Consider the following 21,527-nt stretch of genomic DNA (forward strand, 5'->3'; position numbering starts at 1 on the left):
TTGCGACTTTGTGTTCTTTTCATTGAATACATAATTTTATCTATATTTATAATAATCAAACTCAAAATATCAAACATTTTATCATTGATCCACTAAACTTTTACTATGTTCCATTAACAATGTCTAAGATCGTATATATTTGAACATAGTTACATATCCGAGCAAATCGAACATGAAAGAACATCATAGGACAACATTAACAACAGCAGAAACAAAATGGCCTGAATTAAATACATATATAAATAGGCAGACACCTGAAAGATAAAACCCTCCTACTAAACTAAATTGATTCTAAACTAAACATCATGACGCAAAAGGATCAATCAGCTTTGGAGAATCCGAAACTCTCGACGCCGAATTCATATGGCGCCGTCGTTCTCGGTGGCACCTTCGACCGCTTGCACGACGGACACCGCCTCTTCCTCAAAGTAAAACTAACATACCCATATATCTTTCTCCCTGTTTTTTGATTGCTTGTGTTCTTGATCCGAATTTGAATGAGAGAAACATCTATTTTTTTTGGGAATAGTCAGCAGCGGAGCTTGCCAGGGATCGAATCGTGGTGGGTGTTTGTGATGGTCCCATGTTAACCAAAAAACAGGTTAGTTTTTTTTTGCGTACTCTGAAATTATCGAAACCCTAAACTAGGTTGATTGGTTGAAATAGATTAAGGCAAAAGACCTTTTATTAGCTGTAGTGACCCTTCTTTCATTTATATAGTTCGCTGAATTGATTCAACCCATTGAAGAAAGGATGCGTAATGTTGAGAATTACATTAAGGTATGAAATGAAACCGTGGAGTATTTTTATCAGAGAAGACCATGAAAGAGTATTGGGGTTCAGTCATTTGATGATTTTGTTTATTAATAATTTTGCTCATATTTATGCAGTCTATCAAACCAGCGCTGGTAGTTCAAGTTGAACCTATTACAGATCCCTATGGACCTTCAATCATTGATGAACATTTGGAGGCCATTGTTGTGAGGTTTGCAACTGATCATCTAAGATATAAAGGAATCAATTTTCTGAAATAAAAGAGAGTTGTTTGATAATTTAGTTCACATGAATGCTTACTTTGCTTTCTGGATCTCGTACTTTGAACTGCAAAAAATTGTGTTGTCTTTTAAAATCCCATTTCTACATTTTTCCTTGCAGTTTAAGTTTTATTTTTCATTTGAATTAACCCTGTGGTGAAATGGTGATTCATCCATGTTCGAAAAAGTGGCAACACAAGAGCTGAACTACTTTATATTTACCTTTGATAACGCTAGTGGAATCCATCTTTGCCTAACTGCAGTAATTTCTTGACAGCAAGGAGACATTACCAGGCGGAGTCTCAGTTAATAAGAAAAGAGCTGAAAGAAGCCTTTCTCAGTTAAAGGTTTGTTTTTGTCTGGTTGATTTCTATGCTGTAGGTTGGTTTTGCACTTAATTTATTTTGAAGTAGAAATAATACTAATTCTCTTTAGAATTTCACAAAGTTTGTCAAAGATTACGTCTTGAGATGGTGACGTTTTCTGCAGATTGAAGTTATAGATCTAGTTTCTGAAGGATGTAGTGGAGGCAAGTTGAGTTCAACAACATTAAGGAAGCTTGAAGCTGAGAAGACCAAAAACCAAAGTCTACCACATACATGATGATAATAAACTGATTTTCTATCAATGGCTGCAACAAAGGTTGTCATATTTTCATGTTCTTTCTTTGTGGAACTCCAACAGCAAAAATGTGAAGTATGAAAGTTTCTTCTTCTCTGAAGTATCAGTATCTTTAGATGTCTTTCGGCCAGCAATTATAGGACCACCATTTGAATGCACTTGAATGGTAAATTCCTTACATTGGCTATGATGAGAATATGTTCTGATGCTTTAACTTGTGGTTCAAAATTCCTTTTCTATAGGAGATAGATTGACGAAAGGTCAAATAAGGACCACACAAAGGAAATTTAATGATGTTCATATATATTTGAAGTTGCCAAAAACCTTATCCTCAAATATAAATTAAATTGAAGAAAGAAACTACTTTTTATCAGCCTTGTCCTAAAGTCATTGCCTTACAATAAATGACACCCATCAGTTTTTGATAGACTATATACGCCTACTACCTTCATGTTCAACACCATGATTGAAGGATACTCAGAGAACAACAAACCAGAAAAGGCGATTCTTCTACATCATCAAATGCCGTATCTTTTAGTTCCACAATTCTTACAGTTTTCCTTTCCTGCTTGAAGTGTGTTCGAGTTTGTCAGCTGTGTAAGAAACCGAGCAAATTTACCCACGTCATAAATTTCGGTTTTGGCTCAAGAGGTTTATGCTGCAAATTCCTTGCTCCATGTCTATGGATCATCCTGCAGTATTTAAGTTGTGTGTCTGATCTTCGACCAGGTCTCGGAACGAGAGACGACGTCTGTTGGAACTCAATGGTTTACACAAACGATATAATAGTTCAAGGATATCGCATCTACTATTTACTTAGTAAAGTAAATATATTGTCACATGGGAATGTTCAAACCTATCATATACAACTATCAATCGTAGAGGCTATCACCACACCGAGTCAAAATATTTTTGATAAAATCATCAATTTCATTTATGTGGGGGTGTTGGAAAATAGTGAATTTAATTGATGGATTTAATATTTATAATAAATTCATATTCCTTTTGACTATTACAAATTAAAAGATAATTTTAATTTGAATGTTAGTAGGATAATTACCCTTTGAATATGTCAATTTAAAACCATATTTGTTATCTTTTTAACATTGAATATTAATGGTAATTATATACTTTTGTATATTTCAAATTAAAATAATATATATTTAAGTTTGAATAGTAAAAGGAGTTTATCTTTTGAATATTTTAAATTAAAGGATATTGTTATCTGTTTAAAGTTAATGTTAAAAGATATTTTTTAGATTAAATCTCTCTTGAAAATCCCCTATAAATAGTGAGTTAACATGCTACGAACGCAAGTTTCACACCTAAGAATTCAATAACGTTTACTTTCTTGGAAAATATTTTCTCTTCTACTAGTTTTCCGGTGATAGTCAAAGGCACTGATAGTTCATAATCTCTTAAGGAAACTGTGTAGTGACATGCTTCAATTGTTTCTGATCGATTATCAAAATAAAAGGAGTGTTTTTATTTCTATTTATTTTTTATGTGATTATAAAAAAATTTAACTTCTTTATTTTATTTTTCTCATGATTGATTTCATCTCAAATTGTTATTTCAGATAACAATATCAAGATAGAATAAATTCATTCTATCCCTTTATTTCTTTTGATTATAATGATATTTGTTTATTATTATTTTCTATATTATTCTCGGATTATAACTTTATTTTTTCTAACAGATTTTGTTCTCTTCACTCTCAGACAACCTTCCACATTTCATGTTCAATGTCCTTCTGTTCTCCAATCGAGATGTTAGGCCACATTTATTACTATCTAAGTTTTCTTTTTTTATGTATTTGGAAGATCATATATAATCATAAAATATGTATTCGAATAACATATATTTTATGAAAGTTTCGCTTTTAGATGTTTTGATTAACCGATATCGAATAAAAAATCCTAAGTTCCTTAATAATTAGTTGATATATGCACTTGTGTGCTCCAAGCTCCGGTTAGAGGTGTTTAAACGGTTAATTCGATCACCGATCGAATTGAAATACTATTAACTGAATTAATCGAATAGAATTTGTTTTAAAATATTAACAGAACCGAATAAAGTTCGGTTATCTCAATCGATTAACCAATTTTTTTTTATAATTTTTAATTAGATTATTTTGATTATAACAAAGATATTTTTTATTGGTTTAAAATTTAATTAGGCATTGATAATTTAATGAATTTAATGCTATTAAAAAAAATAATTCGATCTTAATTCTTAATGGGTTTGAGTTTAAAATATGGATTTAATATATTTAATCATTTTAATTCATTTGGTTAATTAACCAAAATAATTTATTTCGGTCAATTAATTCAATTAAAACCGACTGTTTGAGCTTAAAATATGGATTTAATATATATAATATATAATGTAGTACCAACTGTTGATGTTCTCATGGAAACTTGAGAAGCAAGCATAGGAGATTCTAGTACGCTCTTGATTCTTTTGGTCGTACTATTACTTTGAAGCAACTCAGCATACATCAAACAAACACATACCCGTATCCGATAAGGACTATAGATTTTAAGCATATCACATATAGAACTGAATGGAAGTGGCAAAATCACAAAATTAGCTTCATGGTAAACAGATAAGAAAACTGATATCGAAAAGGGAGACAGATCCACCAGGTTCACCGAGAGAGTCGGAGAAACGACAAGAAAACTGTTAACGGCCTCCGTAATGATATCAAGAATGTTAGGTTATATCCTGATTGAACCGTCTTTTGCTTTTAATATTACCAAAGTGAGTTTGGAGATTTTCAGGCAAGTTGGGCAGCTGGCTGGGCCATTTCTGTGATTAGCTCCCACCCTTTTCACTCATCTCTATCACCTTTGTTGCCCCCTCAACAATGACTTAAAGTTTCCAACACAATGTCTCCTCTGTCATTTTCTATTCCCATCAGCCTTTTTTAGGGTAGTCTTAGTGTGGTCCTTTATGCTTTCTCTCCTTCCACAGCCAAGAAAGACATATCCATATTCATTGCATTGGGCAAACATACTGACAAGAAACATATCTTTAGTCGTTATACAATGCAAAAATAGAAAAAATTATGGCTGATGATATAGATGATATTTTATTAGAATAGTGGGACTATACATGAAGAACAAGAGTTTGTTCATCGAGTAATTTGATGGAATTTTCCTAGTAATACAGTCTTGTAAGGATTAAGATGGCGAATAATCAATAATGTCATAAAAAGACATCTTCATCTTGATACTGCAAGGGTTTCAGGAATGGTAATTATCAGAATCATTGGAATAGTGGCATTTGTAATTGTATTCCCTCTTGAAGTTTGATATGATTCCAGGAATAGTATCTGCAGAAAAACCAGTGAACAACATATTTTAGCTCATGATTAAGGAATAAATAAACTGAAAATGGCAGATGTTTTTGCTAGCTGGAAGAAGGGACAAATATGTTTTTATATATATATTATGTAATGGATTATGTTTATGTGCAAGTATGTTGCACCGCCTCTTCATCTTTCATGTAGCGTCTGTGTCGGACGTATATCCAAACACGTGTCGAGTGCGAATGTATCCAACACTTAAAATGGATTCCAAGTAACATAGATGAAAAAATAATGGAATTGGGATGGAAATCTAGTGTAAGATTGCTAGAGCTACCTGTTGATGTTGGAGGCAAAAATTAGTTGATCATCTTTAATAAAACCCCGTATTGTACATGTTGGAAAGACCTTGAGGATCCATGTTCCAAGTTGAGAATGGTTGGAGTTGCTGCAATATGAGAGGCATTTCAGAACATCATACTTGAAATCAGGAAAGAAGAGTAGTTAAAATTATAAAAGTAGGAAAATTACAGTCATGCTGGATGAGCTAGAAACAGAAGCACTGCAATTCCTTCAGTTTCTGTTTGGGGAGGAAGCATTGATTCATTTAACATGCAATTTACAGATTCTTTTTGCAATGGATTCAACTGTAAGTAGGGCAAACCGGCCATTTCCGGTAACTTATCGGCTGCTGGAAAATTGGCGACATAAGCAGGAAACTTCATTGCATGATTATTTGAGCACAAGTCAGCCATAAAAGAAGCACTTGTTATGCAGAGTGAGAAAGGACAATTCAGAGTCTGTTTTCTTACCTCTTTCATAGGTAGGTTTTCAACACTTGAATTTAGAGCAGCAATTTTCATAGACAAGAACTGCAGGTATATTAAATTACAACTTGATAAGCTTAACAGAAAGATAATGTACTAAAATATTCATGGCTAATAATATCATTAATATTCATCTTACCTCAACTTGTCTTTGGAGAGATTGAACATAGTTGATTATTTCATCAAGCATTCCAGCTTTGCCTGTGATTTTATTGCAACAAGGGACTAGATCTTGCAAGCATTTCATCTTCTTACTGATCTTTCCCTTCTGGCCTGTACATTACAGTCAAGATAAAAGGACATACCAGTTAAATACTAGTAAGTTTCCTTCAGTTATTTCAACTTGGAAACTAAAAATTCGAAAACCTTTTCGGCCTTACTCTTTCAGCCAGGCTGTGACTGTCCGTAGCCTGGCCGCGACGTGCTCTTACATGGATGTAATCCGGTTTCTGAACCTCAGAAGCCTTGGAGTTCTCCTTTGAAGAATTCCGGAAATTTCAGTACTGCATTTTGCTTTCACCTCAGATTCCCCTTCCCCTTTAATCCTCTTATCTTGCTTTTGTGGTCTGCAACAGCCTGTACATCAAGAGACAAGGCATTGATGACACTATATAGGATTGCTTTAATCTAGTAATTAGCAGGACTTGCACAAAGCAAATCTTTACCACAGTTCATAACCTTGGTATCATAATGATCAAATTTATACAGAAGTTCACATTCATAATAACCAGAAACTTGAAAGAAAACGAGAATAAATTTGGAGGAAAGACAAAGTAACAAACCTCAGCTTTTCTCTTGTTCAAGCTCTCTCTGCCACTGCCAGTGGCGGATTCTATTTTCTCTAGAATCAAATCCTCTCTTTCCTCTTCCATAACAGCAGTATTGAGAGCTGTCATCTGACGTCTAGAAGTCCGAGAAATACAGTAATCTGCCGCAGCCTCAGGCAGCACCAAATCCAACTTTTCACTGTCACCAACTCTGGTCCAACTACCGGAAAGTTCGCACATTCCTGAAATCAACACTACCCAGAAAAACTTGTGGCCTTTTCAGCTCAATCATTTGTGCACTACCTAAATTGCTCCCAATCAGACCCTGAAAGTGAAGCACTGAGCTTGCACATAGTTCAACAGATTGTTGTTTTGGACCACATAGTTTTGCTGCTGCCATTTCAACCTTGCTTCCATCCCGCTATTGTACAGCTTTCTAAGGACTCCAGCCTATGTAACATCTTTGGTCAATTCACCAAGGAGGAGAAATGAGATTCGTTTTGCTTCCCTTTTGAAACTTTTCAAGACCCTTTTTTCCCCCAGAGAAACAAGAAACTGCTATGGTGAAGATGAATTCGCAAAGGATATATAATCATATTTATAAAGAAAAAGGATTTGGATAGAAGAGTGGCAAAAAATCACAAAGAATGTAAGCCATTAACGAGAGCTAGTGGCCAATGGGACCCAGTGACATAAACTCCATGTGAGAATGTCAGTTTTTAATAGAAAACGAGAGGCTTCAAAACATGGTCGGGTGTTTCGGGTTCGGGTTCTGGTTCTGGTTGAGGTTGAGGTTAACATTTTCAAGGCTTGGTGAAGGTGATTCAAATGAATCTGTGATATTTGGAGGCTCCCACCTGCAGATTAAACTTTTAATTTTGGTGAGCTTTCATCGTCAAAAAGACTTTATCTCTAAACAAACGATCAAATCGAGTTGTTTGATTAACCTTCGAGTTTTCTAACATATCAAAGCAACCAGCATGCATAGATACTCTGCAACATCCTGTGACTGATTCAGGGACAAACTTGTTACATATACACACTTTCACAGGTATTTATTAATACTAGTTTTTTATATAGCTTAAGGCCCCACTACAAGAATTTAGAATTTTAGTGATCATTTAATTATGATACTAAAGAATATCGTTAAAAATTGTATTATTTATGATAAAAATTATTTTTGTCACTTTTAAAGTGAGTAATTGTGACTTATTTCTATATGGTTTTTTTTAGATAATAATTGTGATAATTTTAAAGTTCATCACAAGTAATTCGTTATTAATAGTGTTTTATTGTAACAAAAATAAGTTGTCATTATCAATTAGTCACTAATATAATATTTAAATTGACGTTAACTTATTTTTTGCGAGAAATATTATAATAGTGACAATATATTAAGCGGTCACTATTGTTATTCATAATTGTGACGAAAATATTGTCACTGCTCTTAATTGGTGATTTATGATGACAGTTATTTTTGTCACTATTGAAGTGAATATTTGTGTTCAACTTCTAAATGATCACTAATAAAATTAGTGTGTTCAAACAATTATTATTCAAAATTGTGAAAATTACATTTTTCACTAGTAAGTTTACCATCTTATAATAGTATATCTGTTACAGTCTTAAATTATGTCACAAGTATCACTACAAGAATAAAAGTTTTTACTGACAATTGATAGTGACTATTAATAATTTTTTCACAAATATTAAGCTTTTAGTGATAAAAAATTTGTATGACACTATTAATAAAAATAATTGTAATATATTTTTTTTTGTCACTGTTATAAAATAATTATTTTCTTGCTGAAAAATGATATGACAGCGACGACATATAAAGTAATCACTAATATTTGATACTTATTGTAACAATAAAGTTTTGTGTCACTTAAAATTTTATTTTTTGTTGTGATAAATATTGACATCAATAAAAAATAAAATTATGTTAAGATAAATTAGTTTGTCAAAAGGTAAACTTTATTAGCACATTATTTTTTTAATTTAGGGCTTCCACTACAAGGGTTAATATACTGTCAATATTTTTATTTTATTTTTAATATAATTTAAGGACACTCGATCTATTTTAGGTTCAATCTTAATATTTATATGTTTATATTAAAAATCAACCTAATTATTTATTTATATTAATCTTCCATGAAAGTACTTTAGATGAGTAATCATAGAAAATTTAATTAAATTATTATAATAATTAATATATATATTAAAATAAATAAAATTAATTTTAATTATATTTTAACCTAAATTTTATTTTTTTTATTAATAACAAATATTTCTTCTTAGTGTGATTAGAAATTGCACTCTATCCCTAAATGTCCCAAGTTTGATCATCTTAAAAGTCATGCATCGGTTAGTCACTAACGAATAACTAACTGATGATAACTGATTTTATAATAAATCCTAATTAATCAATTTAATTATATAGTTGTGATAAAATATTGTCCCTAATAAGGATAATATTAGTGTTTAAATTTTCGTTAATGTTATTAGTCTTTTTGTGTCAAAAACGTAGTCACAAAATACTTTCAGAACAAATTTATCACAATTTTTATTGATAGTAGTATCAAACATTTGGTCACTAAAAATACTAAGTATGACAATATTGATGGTCACAAATATATTTTTAGTGTCAAATAATTCAATACAATTTATATTAATAATTGTGTCGAATAGATGGTCACAAAAACGAACAACTGTGACAATTTTTAAAATATTTGTCACATATATAATAGTGACAGAGTTATTAACGACGACTTAAAATTTTTATCGCTGTACATTTTATTGTTTAATTTATTGTTTTTAGTGACCAACATTGTCACTAAAAGTACATAAGGGGATTCATAAAAAGCTCTTGATTTCCCGGGACAAGAATATTTGCATGGAGATATTGAATGGATTATATGAGTGACCCACCGGCAATGTGCGACAATTTAAGGCAGCAAATTCCCCCCAGCCAGCTTTTCTTCTGATCTAAGAATCATTAATCACATAACATGATACATGACAGCATTCTCCATGTTCTATTCTCAATAAATTAAAGATTGTAAGATAAGTTTCAACTTTTTACATACCCATGTACTTAGGTTATATTATACTTATTTTTTCGTGTATGATAAACCCTGAGCATCCTAGAAGTTCTTTCAAGGCTAATTTCCTTCCTAAGCACTATTTAAGGACTTCTCTCATATAAGGTCTCTCTTATACTTAGTTTAGCTTAGTTTCGTTCTTGAAGACCACTTTTATACTTGAAATGATGAACAAGTAATGTATAAAGTTGATGAAATTAGGAGGGGAACAAATCTAAAATGATGAAAATTGTAAATATGAAGGGTTAAATTTATTGAATTATTTTGAATTAATATCAAACTGATAGATTGTATAAGTATTGAGGATTAAAAGTATTATTATATCACTCATATCAATAATCTCGTTTAATATTTATTGTTATTAACTTATTTAAACTAGTACTGTAATTGAATGACATATTTATAACTTATACGAGAAATGACCATCTATTATCAAACGGCTAAACTCACGATATAATGCACTCAAAATAAATAAATCACGATCTGATGCATTCCTATATTATTTGCTGAAATAGGGCGAAATCACAGTGGTCGTAGGTCGCCATGCCTTCCGGGCGACCTACTACGTGCCATGGCTTCCTGGGATAGATAATGGACGTTTGCATGGCACATGCACGTCCCGAACAGGTCGCCATGCATTCCCCAACACCCTACAAGGTCGCCAAGCACTCCCACGACCTACAAGGTCGCCATGCACTCCCAGCGACCTTGTAGGTCGCCAGCAGTCCCGACGACCAAGCTTCACATGCCCCTCTGCTCCCATGCTCCTCTCCTGCTCGTGAAATCACCTGCTTCATGCAGCAATGCATGCATGTGAAGTGTGAAGCCGTGAATTATTGGTTCAATTATTGAACCATTGCAGCGTGAAATCAGCGATATACGTTCCTATATCAACGACATCCTTCCCCATCCGACAACAGGTTTTAGTTTCGCAGCTCGTTTGTTTAGTAATTAATTTACAATAATGAAATCATCTAATGTTGATCATGTTGGATAGATTTGTGTTTTGGAGGGTCATGGGAAAATGTTCATGGTGTTTTACAATATATGCCTTTACCCATGAATCTTCAACTAAACTGTCATTAAAAAAGTTAACTTATGAAACTCTAATGTTACGTGTTGCAAATAATTGAATTTAGAGCCCCTAAGTAGATTTAGGCTATCTTATCAGAGAAATGGTAAAGTTTATTTGTTAACCGACAATGAAGATGTTGAACGATTTATTGCTTACATTAGTGTTTCAAGTGATGATGTTACATTGTATGTTATTGAACCTAGAAGTAGTGAAGTTGGGTCCCAGTTTATGGTGCTCAAATTTAATGGTTCCACACAATTTCATCACCCAAGCAATATTGTTCACCACATTTCCAATACCAAACACAATCTCAAAACCCACAACCTTTCCCTAATCCAAATCCCAATCAACTTTCAGCACCAAATTCCGGTTTTCGTATGGACCAGTTAGACGACGATGAGCCAACAAAAAATTGTGAGTACTAGTCAGTATTCGAAATTTGATCTTGGTCAATACCAGGACTTTGATCTTGGTCAATATTCGGATTTTGATGAGTTTTCAGAAGAAGAAACAGACCCTGCGTGTAATGATTTTGATATTGGTTAATACCTAATTTTGATGATGAAACAGCCGTTGCCGAGGAAGATGTTGATGATAATGAGGAGGAAGTTACGACTGTAAATGAACATGTTGAACATCCATTCTGTAATTCATATAACACTGAAGAAGAAAGAAAAAGAGAAATCCCCAAAGAAAAGTCCCCGAAGAAAATGCCACGGGAGTAACTGGAATATGCCAGAATTACTTCAGATACAGGAAGAAGAGTTGGTAAAGATAGCATTGATTGTTACACAAAATTATTCGTATCAAGAAAGATGATTGTTTTGAATCAAATGAAGACTTGAAGATACCTTTGTATACGAAATGTGGAAGATTGCTATCAACTAAAAGTTAACAAATCAAGCAAAGATCGTTTCGAACAAGGTGTATGATTACAAAAACTGTACGTGGCGTATGATTGCAAAGAGATAAAAGATGCGAAATGTTTCAAGTTAGGACTTTTATTGATAAACATACATGTTCAAGAACCCAAGTTTTTCCTCACCATAGACAGGCAAACAAAAAGGTGTTGGTGGTTTTCTGGCTGAGTTAATGTTTTTGAATGGCATGGTATATCAGGGACATGAAATTATGACTGACATGAATGCTCGTTCAAGATTAGTATCTCATATTCTCAAGCTTGGAGAGCCAAATGTTATGCCTTGGAATTGTAAGGGGGTCGCCAGAAGCATCGTTGCCCAACTGCTGCTTATTGTCACAATTTAAAGCTGAAAAATCCTGGGTCGATAACTCATAAAACATATAGATGGACGCTTGAGTTGCTGTTTATCGCCATTGGTGCTGCGGTTAGTAAATCAATATTTTGTTGTGACTCATTTTTGTTAGTTACATGTATTTCACATTTAAATGATTATATTTCTTGTGTATATGATTTTGTAGATTCGTTCGTTTATTACTTGCATGGCGCCCAGTTATTATAGTTGACGGAGCACATTTAAAAGGTTGATACCTTGGAGTAAACTTATTAGCAGTAGCCAGGTGCTAACAATGGATACTGCCAATAGCTTACGGGTTGGCAAATCTGAAACCCTCTGATTCATGACATGGTTTATGGGGCATCTTAGGGATTGCATAGGTCATATAGCAATCTGATAATCATATCCGATAGGCAAACTCAATTGAACGCTGTTAGAAGGTGTTTCCCATGCTTTTCATGGACTTTGTGGTGTTCATTTGTATAGAAATCTAAAATCAAGGTCTGCTGGTATAAAAATCACAAATGGACATACTGGAAGGCTGTAAAAGCTTATCGGGAAGTGGATTTTAATATAAAACTGTTTAAGACGTGTTTTGCCTCAGTGTCAAACACTAGAAGATGTCGGGTTGAAAGATGGTAAAGAGTACATCAACTTGGAGCAAGATATGGTTTCATGACGTCTAATAGTGCAGAATCACTCAACGCTAAGTCGTCATTCCCGAAAATTACCCATTACTATGTTAATGGAGTTTTTTCGAGCCTCTATTCAACAGTGTACTACAAGAAAAGAACCATGCATGTATTATTCTTTAAATTCGTAACTTATCATATATTTTACAAAGTATTATTTATTTAAATTTACAGGAACATTGGAACATCGTGTTACACCATGGACTGAAAAAAGATAACGAAACGTGTTGTGAAGTCAACGTCATGGAGAGTTGAACCATGTTCAAACATTTTGTTTGAAGTACTGGATAATAATTTTAAATGGGCTTGTCGATCTAAATGCAAAGACGTGTAGTTGAAATGTCAAACATCTGGTTATCCGTGTGGCCATGTTATAAAAGTTCTCTTCATATAAACCAAGATGATTCAAGCGCATACGCTATGGATTGCTACACTACAGAAGTATATCGACATACTTATGGCGAGATTGTCTACCCTATTCCACCTCCTTCTGAGTGGGACATACCAGATGACTTACAAACGTTTTTGCCACCAGCCATGGACAGAAGGCTACCTGGCCGCCAAAAAGTCACAATCGTATACCGTCTAAGGGTGAGAGAATAGAGATCGACATGTAGTCGGTGGCAAGGAAAGTGGTCATACAAGGTTGATATTTGGATCACCATGCCATCACAATCATCTTTTCCTCTACCAAAATATGGATCCTCATCAAAATCCCAATCACAACCGGCTTCACCTTTTGGGACTGTTAACTTAGTGATTTTTAAATGCAACGTTGTATTATGTATATTTGTGTGAACTTTTAACATTTTCAGTTAGGCATGTATTAGTAACTTGAGTTTGAACATTGTTATGATATGTTCAGTTTTATCACTTATTAGGACATTCATTTGACTATCGCAACGCGAATATGACTATCGCAACACGGAAATGACTATCGCAACGCGGAATTGACTATCGCAACGCGGAAATGACTATCGCAACGAGAGAATCGCAATGCGAAATGAAAATCGCAACGAGTGAATTGCAATGCGAAAATGAAAATCGCAATGCGAAATTAGTTTCGCGTTGCGATTTTCATTTTCGCATTGCGGTTCAATCGTTGCGATTTTCATTTCGCATTGCGATTCTCTCGTTGCGATAGTCATTTCCGCGTTGCGATAGTCTGTTTTGCATTCAACTAATGCAGATTGAAATCAACAAATCAACTATTACATTTCAATATTAAACAAGCACAATAATAATTATGTACACATCAATTAACAAATCAACATTTACAAATCATCTTTTACAAATCAATTAAACAATCAAAAATATAATATTATTATTTCCTCATCAATTTTGAATCACTTTTGCACCATACATCCATTTCACGCAGGTCACTTCAGGATAACCTGCAGAAACCAACATGAATTAACAACACTTTCTACACATCTAAAACCTATAACAGAAAATTATTGAATTCTAGCTACTTAACCAAACATTTCAAACCAAAAGAGTATATTGTTTAACAACACTTGCACTTGACTTACAAATTGTTTATGGAAACTTTCATAACGCGGATGCAGGTAGACAGCGTCTCGCATATATCGCTCTAAGCCATAAAATGTCGAACCACAGCCTACTGCACCTCTACCTATCGTGGGAGGTAGAAAATGTGTACTTCCTTTCGTCAACGCCAAGCACATGCATACGAGAGGACCACAATCCCCTCTGGCTTCCTTCGTTTGTTGTGGCGTGGTCTCATCTCTGATAACTGTAACATTGAACTTCTTTGGCTTCTTGTTTCCAGATTTAGTTCAATAATTAATTACATCCAATAATTTAGCCAAATGAGAGCTCCATCCCTTAATAATATCTCTCAAATCAGACAATGATATGTAATTTATCATGCTGTCATACTATTATCTTTAGGGATGGAAGCTGAAGCTCGACGAGAAGCCAATGAGTACGTCTAAAACAGGGATAACACCTGCATCGAAATGTAATAATTCAAATTGCGCACATTATTTATGAACACCTTTAAAATATTTAAACAAATATATTAACCTTATCGACCTCCCACCATGCAGGATAAAGTTTAGCTTGTCCATTAGCCAACACATATGATTCCTGTCATTGATTCTTCAAGTGAACTACGTGAAAAGACGTCGGCATAATTGTATATCGCGTTTTTTTTATATTTTTCTTCATTTCCTTACAATTAGAAGACGTGTCACCCATGCATCAATATGCTGTTTTACAAAAAAAAGACATATATAGTGAATTACTAAATTTAAAAAAAATTAATCAAACTGAAATATAAGAGAAATATAAGACTTACCCCCATCGAAATAGCCGTTGTCTTCAACCCCTAATAATACACCCCACCAAGACCGTTCAATCAACAAATGCATATCATCGTTGAGTTTGTATATGTCAGCGTAACACCCTTGGCTCCGCTCATGTAGATAAAAATCAACTACGGTCTTAGCCCAAATGGTATTATCCAGAATTGTTTCCAGTAGTTGTTTCATCTCTACTTCATCTGCCGGAATGGTACTGGCCGGTAACTTATACGAAAGCCAACAGTCATCCATCATGTCCGGCACGTGGGGGCTTCTCAATAAGTCGATATATTACGCCGTGTGAATCGGGCTCTAGAATGTTGGGAGGAACCTCTTCAACGATGACAGTGGCCTCTTGAACGGTGGGAGAGGACTCTTGAGAGATGATAGGGGCCTCTTGAACGATAGGGGAGGCCTCTTGAACGATGACAGGTGAGTCGGGCTTTTTCTTACGGATTCTTCGCACTATTGGGGTGAACGGAGACGTAATGGCACGTGCACACCGTCTGATGCGTGAACTCCATCTTGCAAGAAAAACCCGACGTAGAGCATACACCTTAACGGGCCGCTAAAAATAAATTAATACATAAATCAGTAAATAAACAGACATGATATTAAACAGTGAAAACAAAGACAAATATATTTCAAACTTGCACGGTATTCACCCAAATCATTATTATATCATTGTTCACAAAATGTATCAGATAACATTCCAGAAGTAATCACTTATATAAACATTTAAAAGGACAACATATAGGTTTAGTGCAGATTCAATGACAACATAAAGAGTAGTAGTTTATTCTTGAAACTTAAATTTTCAACACTGTGAAGTTAGTATTTGTCTTTTGGTTGAAGTAATGCAATTCATTCAAGTTTCAATTTGCAGAAGAAGAATAGAATCTGAAACTTAAAATCGCAACGCGAAAATGACTATCACAACGCGAAAATAACTATCGCAATGAGAGAATCGCAATGCGAAATGAAAAGCGCAACAATAAAATCGCAACGCGAAAATGACCATCGCAATACGAAAATGACTATCGCAATGCGAATTTGACTATCGCAACGAGAGAATCGCAATGCGATTTTCATTTCGCATTGCGATTCTTTCGTTGCGATAGTGAAATTCGCATTGCGATAGTCATTTTCGCATTGCGATAGTCATTTTCGCATTGCGATAGTCATTTTCGTATTGCGATTTTGTTGTTGCGATTTTCATTTCGCATTGCAATTCTCTCGTTGCGATAGTCATTTTCGCGTTGCGATAGTCATTTTCGCATTGCGATAGAAAACTATTCTTCTTCTGCAAATTGAAACTTGAATGGATTGCATTACTTCAACCAAAAGACAACCAAAAACAAATACTAACTTCACAGGGTTAAAGAATAAACAGTTAAACAGTATTGGCAGCAACTGAATGATCTAAGTGAAATTACGAGTAAATTTATCATCAAGTTAAATATGAAAAATATTAAACTTACCTCGTTGCGTAGAGTATGAACCTCGTTCTATAACGATGATACAATCTCACGTAGAGCTGCTACCTCACCACGTAAAGTAGACACCTCAACACGCCATGCACTATTGTCATCGCGTAAAGTACCGACCTCCTCACGCAAGGCATTGACCTCATTACGTAACTCCCCTAACTCATCCCGTGGAGGTGGAGAACAGGGAGATAAAAGTCGTGCATCTTTGCCGGTCGCCTATCATGAGGTTGGTGAAGAAGAGCTCGATGATGTGACAATAGGTGAACTCTCGTTGTGGAGGTGTATATTCGGGTCGATCAGGTGATGGCTTTGGGTGAGGTGATGGCTCTCGAAGTGGTGGCTGCTCATCATCCGTGCCATAAAAAAAAGCTTACTAGCTTGCCACCAATCAGTGGCAAGCTCAGCTTCCGTGGGTGTCAGCCTCTGTAATGGTGTGTTGGCCACCTAACAATATAAAAGCTCAAACAAAGTTAAACGTGTACTAGTAATAACTTGTTTATAAACATATGGTAGTATTTGTGTTAACTTACATTATTTATTGTAGTATAGGGTAGTAAATTTTCCCATTGCTGCAAGGACCGTTTCCTCTTCCAGGAAATAGCCCTAGGAATATCATTAGAAGTTTTTAATGCATATGTCTGCATGGCGGGAAAGGCATATCCAAATCTACAACATATAATAACAAACATTAGTAATTGTTAAAGAATTAATTATAATTTTGGAAACATTATATAACATTATTACTTAAAGGCCCAAATAAAGCCTGACAAAGTGTATTTGGAACCATCGCCAAGCAAACTTTTTCGATCATTAAAGGCAGACGACAACTTATTCCATATAGCTCTCCATAGATACGAACCCCACGGAAACAGGTTCCATACATTTAGGTCCTCTACCAATTTAATTAGATCATTAGAAATAGGTTGTCGGGCCTCTCTGCCTAAAAAGTCGGCTTGCAAAAGTATTAGAAGGCATACTCGGACAACATCGACGTCATCCATCCGAGTAAAACCATCTTTCTTATTCAATAATCTCGTCAAGTCTTCCACGTGTAAATTCGACTTCTCCGTTGACAGCTCAGGAAAAACCCGGGAAAACCATGATAGGCGGGTAATATGTTTAGTGTACCGATCTACATCATCGTGTCTGAAGCGTAGACCGGTGATTAAGCAAAACTCCTCCCTCCCAAAACACGTATACGCCGGTGGAAAATCAAACCATATCTCTTCATCACGACGTTGTATAGTCTCTGGTAGATCGCTAGTCATGGTTTGAAGAAACAGATGGGTCAACATAGCATCTCCACCCATATATTGTACTTTCAGCCATGGCCCGGAGCAAGTATCCTCAAATATTTTTCTTTGTGCAGGTGAAAGCTTCGACGCAATTGTTTTGGCCAGGCTTACTTTATTTCTTAAGGTCAATTGAGCTGAATAAAAGTTCTGTAAAAACAATAAACATACCAATTTAGATATACCAAAAACTACACTGTGAAGATATGAACAATAAACATAAAGAGTAGTAGTTTATTCTTCAAACTTAAATTTGCAACACTGTGAATTTAGTATTTGTTTTTTGGTTGAAGTAATGCAATTCATTCAAGTTTCAATTTCTAGAAGAAGAATAGTTTCTCAAACTTTAAATCGCAACACGAAAATGAAAATCGCAACACGAAAATGACTATCGCAACGCGAATTTGACTATCGCAACGCAAGAATCGCAACGCGAAATGAAAATCGCAACGACAGAATCGCATTGCGATAGTCATTCTCGGTTTCAAATACTAAAATTGAAAGAAACTTGAATGGATTGCATTACTTCAACCAAAATACAAAACAAAGACAAATACTAACTTCACAGGGTTAAAGACTAAACATTTTAACAGTATTGGCAGCTATCGAATGAATATAATAAGCAATCTAAGTGAAATGGTTAATCTATTATTGAAAACACCAGTAAACTTATCATCAATTTCAATATGAAAAACCTAATAATAATGCAAAAATTTCAAAAATAAAAATAATTAAAAAAACTAACCCTCGGTGGTTGATTTGGTTGATTTTCCATTTCTGACCGTGAATGATTTCGCCGGAGATGGAGACTGATATCGTCGGCGATGGGGACTGATTTCATCGGAGATGGGGACGGATGTCGCCTTAGAGAGTGAGAGATGGAGATGAGACTGAGTTGTGATTTAGGGTTTTAGGTTATGAGTTACGATTACGGGATATACTGTGGACGGTTCAGTGTTCCGATATATTAATATATTCGTGTTTGGAATTTGAAAAAAAAATACGCGTTGGATACGAATGGCGCTATGTAAATCGTATTGCGATAGTCTGATTCGCATTGCGATTTACGTAATCGCATTGCGATTTTCCAAATTCGCGTTGCGATTTATGTATTCGCATTGCGAATTAGTAAAATCGCAACCCGAATTTGGGAAATCGCAATGCGATAGTCAGAATCGCGTTGCGAATCTGGAAACTGATTTGCGATACTGGAGATCGCGTTGCGAATTATCAATCGCATTGCGATTTAGTTGGTCATTTTGGCAAATCCAAAAAAAGTTGATTAAAATCGTATATTATAAGACATTTTTGGTCACTGAGGTTATTTTCTCTATTTATAACTTATACGAGAAATGACCCATCTATTATCAAACCCATAATTAATTTAGAATATAGTTTATCAAAAAATTAAAACTCTAAAAGGAGAGTCTATTAACTCACTTACACTAATAAATCACTTCTCATCTATTAGATAAGTGGTAAAATAACTTAGACATTTCATTATATTTCTTTCTAAATAACAAATAAATGCAAATGTTTCCTAGTAAAACTTTGGACCTGTTTTGAAAATCGGATCGGACCAGCCGGTTCAACCGGTTTAATCGGGAACCGTTGCTTAGTTCGGTTCAATCTAAACCGGTTGAACCGCTATTAGTGAACCGGCCAGAACCGTTGAACCGTTCGAACCGGACCGGCTGAAAACCGGGAAAAACTGGGATTTTTTTATTTTTTTATAAAAAAATTAAACCAAACAACGTCGTTTGTTAAACGAGCCAAGTCGAACTCGAGTATTGCTGAGCTCGACTCGAACTTAAAAACTTTAAAAGTAAGCTCAACTCAACTCAAACTCACAAGCTAAAAATTATCAAGTTCAACTCAAACTCGAAATATAATATTGAAACTTGAACTCAAAAAGGCTTGAACTCAAAAAAAAATTTAGAAGCTCGATTGAAGCCTAAAATTCGAGCTTAATTGAAGTGAAAGAGTTCACTCAATGCTCACCAAAAAGACTCCATGATTTGAATGTCAATTACATCTATTATTTATAGAAGTTAGTTGTGATGCGTTTCTATGTTTCTTAGCAATGTGACATTGTTTTGTTTTCATATTTTTACTCTTTAGACTTTTGGAATGCTCTTCTATGTTTCTTAACCATGTGGGATTGTTTTTAAAAAAATTAAACCAAACAATATCATTTTATTATGATTTTTTTAACCCAAAATTTATTTTTTTAATTATAGTTATATAATTATATTTATTATTTAATATGTTTTACCTTAAATATTATGTTGTAGTTAATTTGAATCATTTTGTTTCACTTGATTTTATGGTTTTTAACTTATATATGTTATGACTTGCTTTGAATATGACTTGTGATATAAAAAATTATTTTTTATTAAATATTTTTGATATTTTTATTTAATTTTTTAAATAATTATGATATCGTCCGGTTCTTTCGACCGGTCAAATCAATTCGACCGATTGAACCAATAAAACGATAGTATAACTGATTCACTCACCGATCTAGTTCTGAAAATCATGCTTTGGACTATCATTTAATTTAATTCGTAAGGGCTTTTTCTAAAGCTCATGTGGTAGGTATAGCGCTTCTAAATCTAGGGGCCCAGCAATAGTGGGATGTAAAATCAATAGCTTCAATGATTGAGAGGATTGGCAGTTTCTTAAAGTATATTTTAATCCACAAAGAATATTCAACCTAATTGACCCATTTATCTTAACTTCTCAGGCAAAAATTTTTGTTTTGTCCCATAATGGTAGGGCAGGACTCGAGAAACATGTCATGGGTATATGGTATGTTGGAAGGACCTTCACCAGCCTCATGTGCGTATGTCTCCTCACTAACTTATGCATAACAGTTGTTAATCACGCTAACAAGACCCATCGTTATCCCAACAATAAGTTCTAAAATAAGACGTTAGATTTTTTAAATAAAATTAAAGATTATATCTTATCATTTATAAATAAAATAAATAGAACTAAAAAGATCGTTTTCCTCTATAACATCATATTTAAATTAATTAACTACTAAATCGGATGCTAGATTATAAAAAAATAACAAAACCCCCACCATTATAGGCTATTGTCCCTTGCCAACTCATTGAAGTAACCTACCAATGATCGAAAACTTGCCCATAAAACTTCTTTTTTTTAATTCTACTGCTGCAAAATGTGTTGAGGTCTATGATCGCAATGACTACCTTAGCTCTTAGTGGACCCCAATTGAAAAGGGTGGATCAATTATAATAAACTTTAAAGACAGGAAACCATGCATTCTGGATATGAACTTATCATCTCATCCGTGGAAAAGTTGAATATGCTTCGGTTTCAGCCACTAAACATTGAGAATGAGAAGTTAAAGACTCGATATATTAATTATTAGATTTAAGTAATATGAGTCTGGTAGGCTTAAAGGAGCGAAATTTGAGTGTGGGAGACAGACGGCTAAAGATATGATGATAAAGCTGGAAATGGTGCCCCTAACGACTAGACAAGTATAAAGTCGGATAAAAATTGATTCGATTTTTTCAACTAATCAAAAATCGGATTTTAAAAAAATTTGTTTAAATTTTAACCGGTTTAGAGGGTCGGATAGTATAATCGGTTTCTGTTTGAAAAAAAAATTAGATATAAAAAAACCGGTGGTAATGAGCAGCACTACTCTTATCATGTTTTCTTTGTTCTTCCTTCTTGGACAAAGCACATTCATCACTA

At 34.3% G+C, this 21,527-nt stretch overlaps 1 protein-coding gene and 1 pseudogene across 1 annotated transcript; one reads left to right on the forward strand and one right to left on the reverse strand.

The window, feature by feature from the left end:
- Positions 1 to 285: 285 nt before the first annotated feature.
- On the forward strand, positions 286 to 1,778 carry LOC120152286 (phosphopantetheine adenylyltransferase-like). Its single transcript, XM_039164543.1, has 6 exons — positions 286 to 428; positions 530 to 601; positions 721 to 780; positions 891 to 985; positions 1,312 to 1,381; positions 1,524 to 1,778. Exons 1-6 carry the CDS (start codon positions 306 to 308, stop codon positions 1,635 to 1,637), a joined length of 534 nt encoding a protein of 177 aa, XP_039020474.1. The 5' UTR covers positions 286 to 305; the 3' UTR covers positions 1,638 to 1,778.
- Positions 1,779 to 4,729: 2,951 nt separating this feature from the next.
- Positions 4,730 to 7,235, reverse strand: LOC120152287 (annotated as a pseudogene).
- Positions 7,236 to 21,527: the final 14,292 nt, after the last annotated feature.

This window comes from Hibiscus syriacus, unplaced genomic scaffold (assembly GCF_006381635.1).
Source record: "Hibiscus syriacus cultivar Baekdansim isolate YM2019G1 unplaced genomic scaffold, ASM638163v2 tig00111088_pilon, whole genome shotgun sequence".
Classification (NCBI taxonomy): domain Eukaryota; kingdom Viridiplantae; phylum Streptophyta; class Magnoliopsida; order Malvales; family Malvaceae; genus Hibiscus; species Hibiscus syriacus.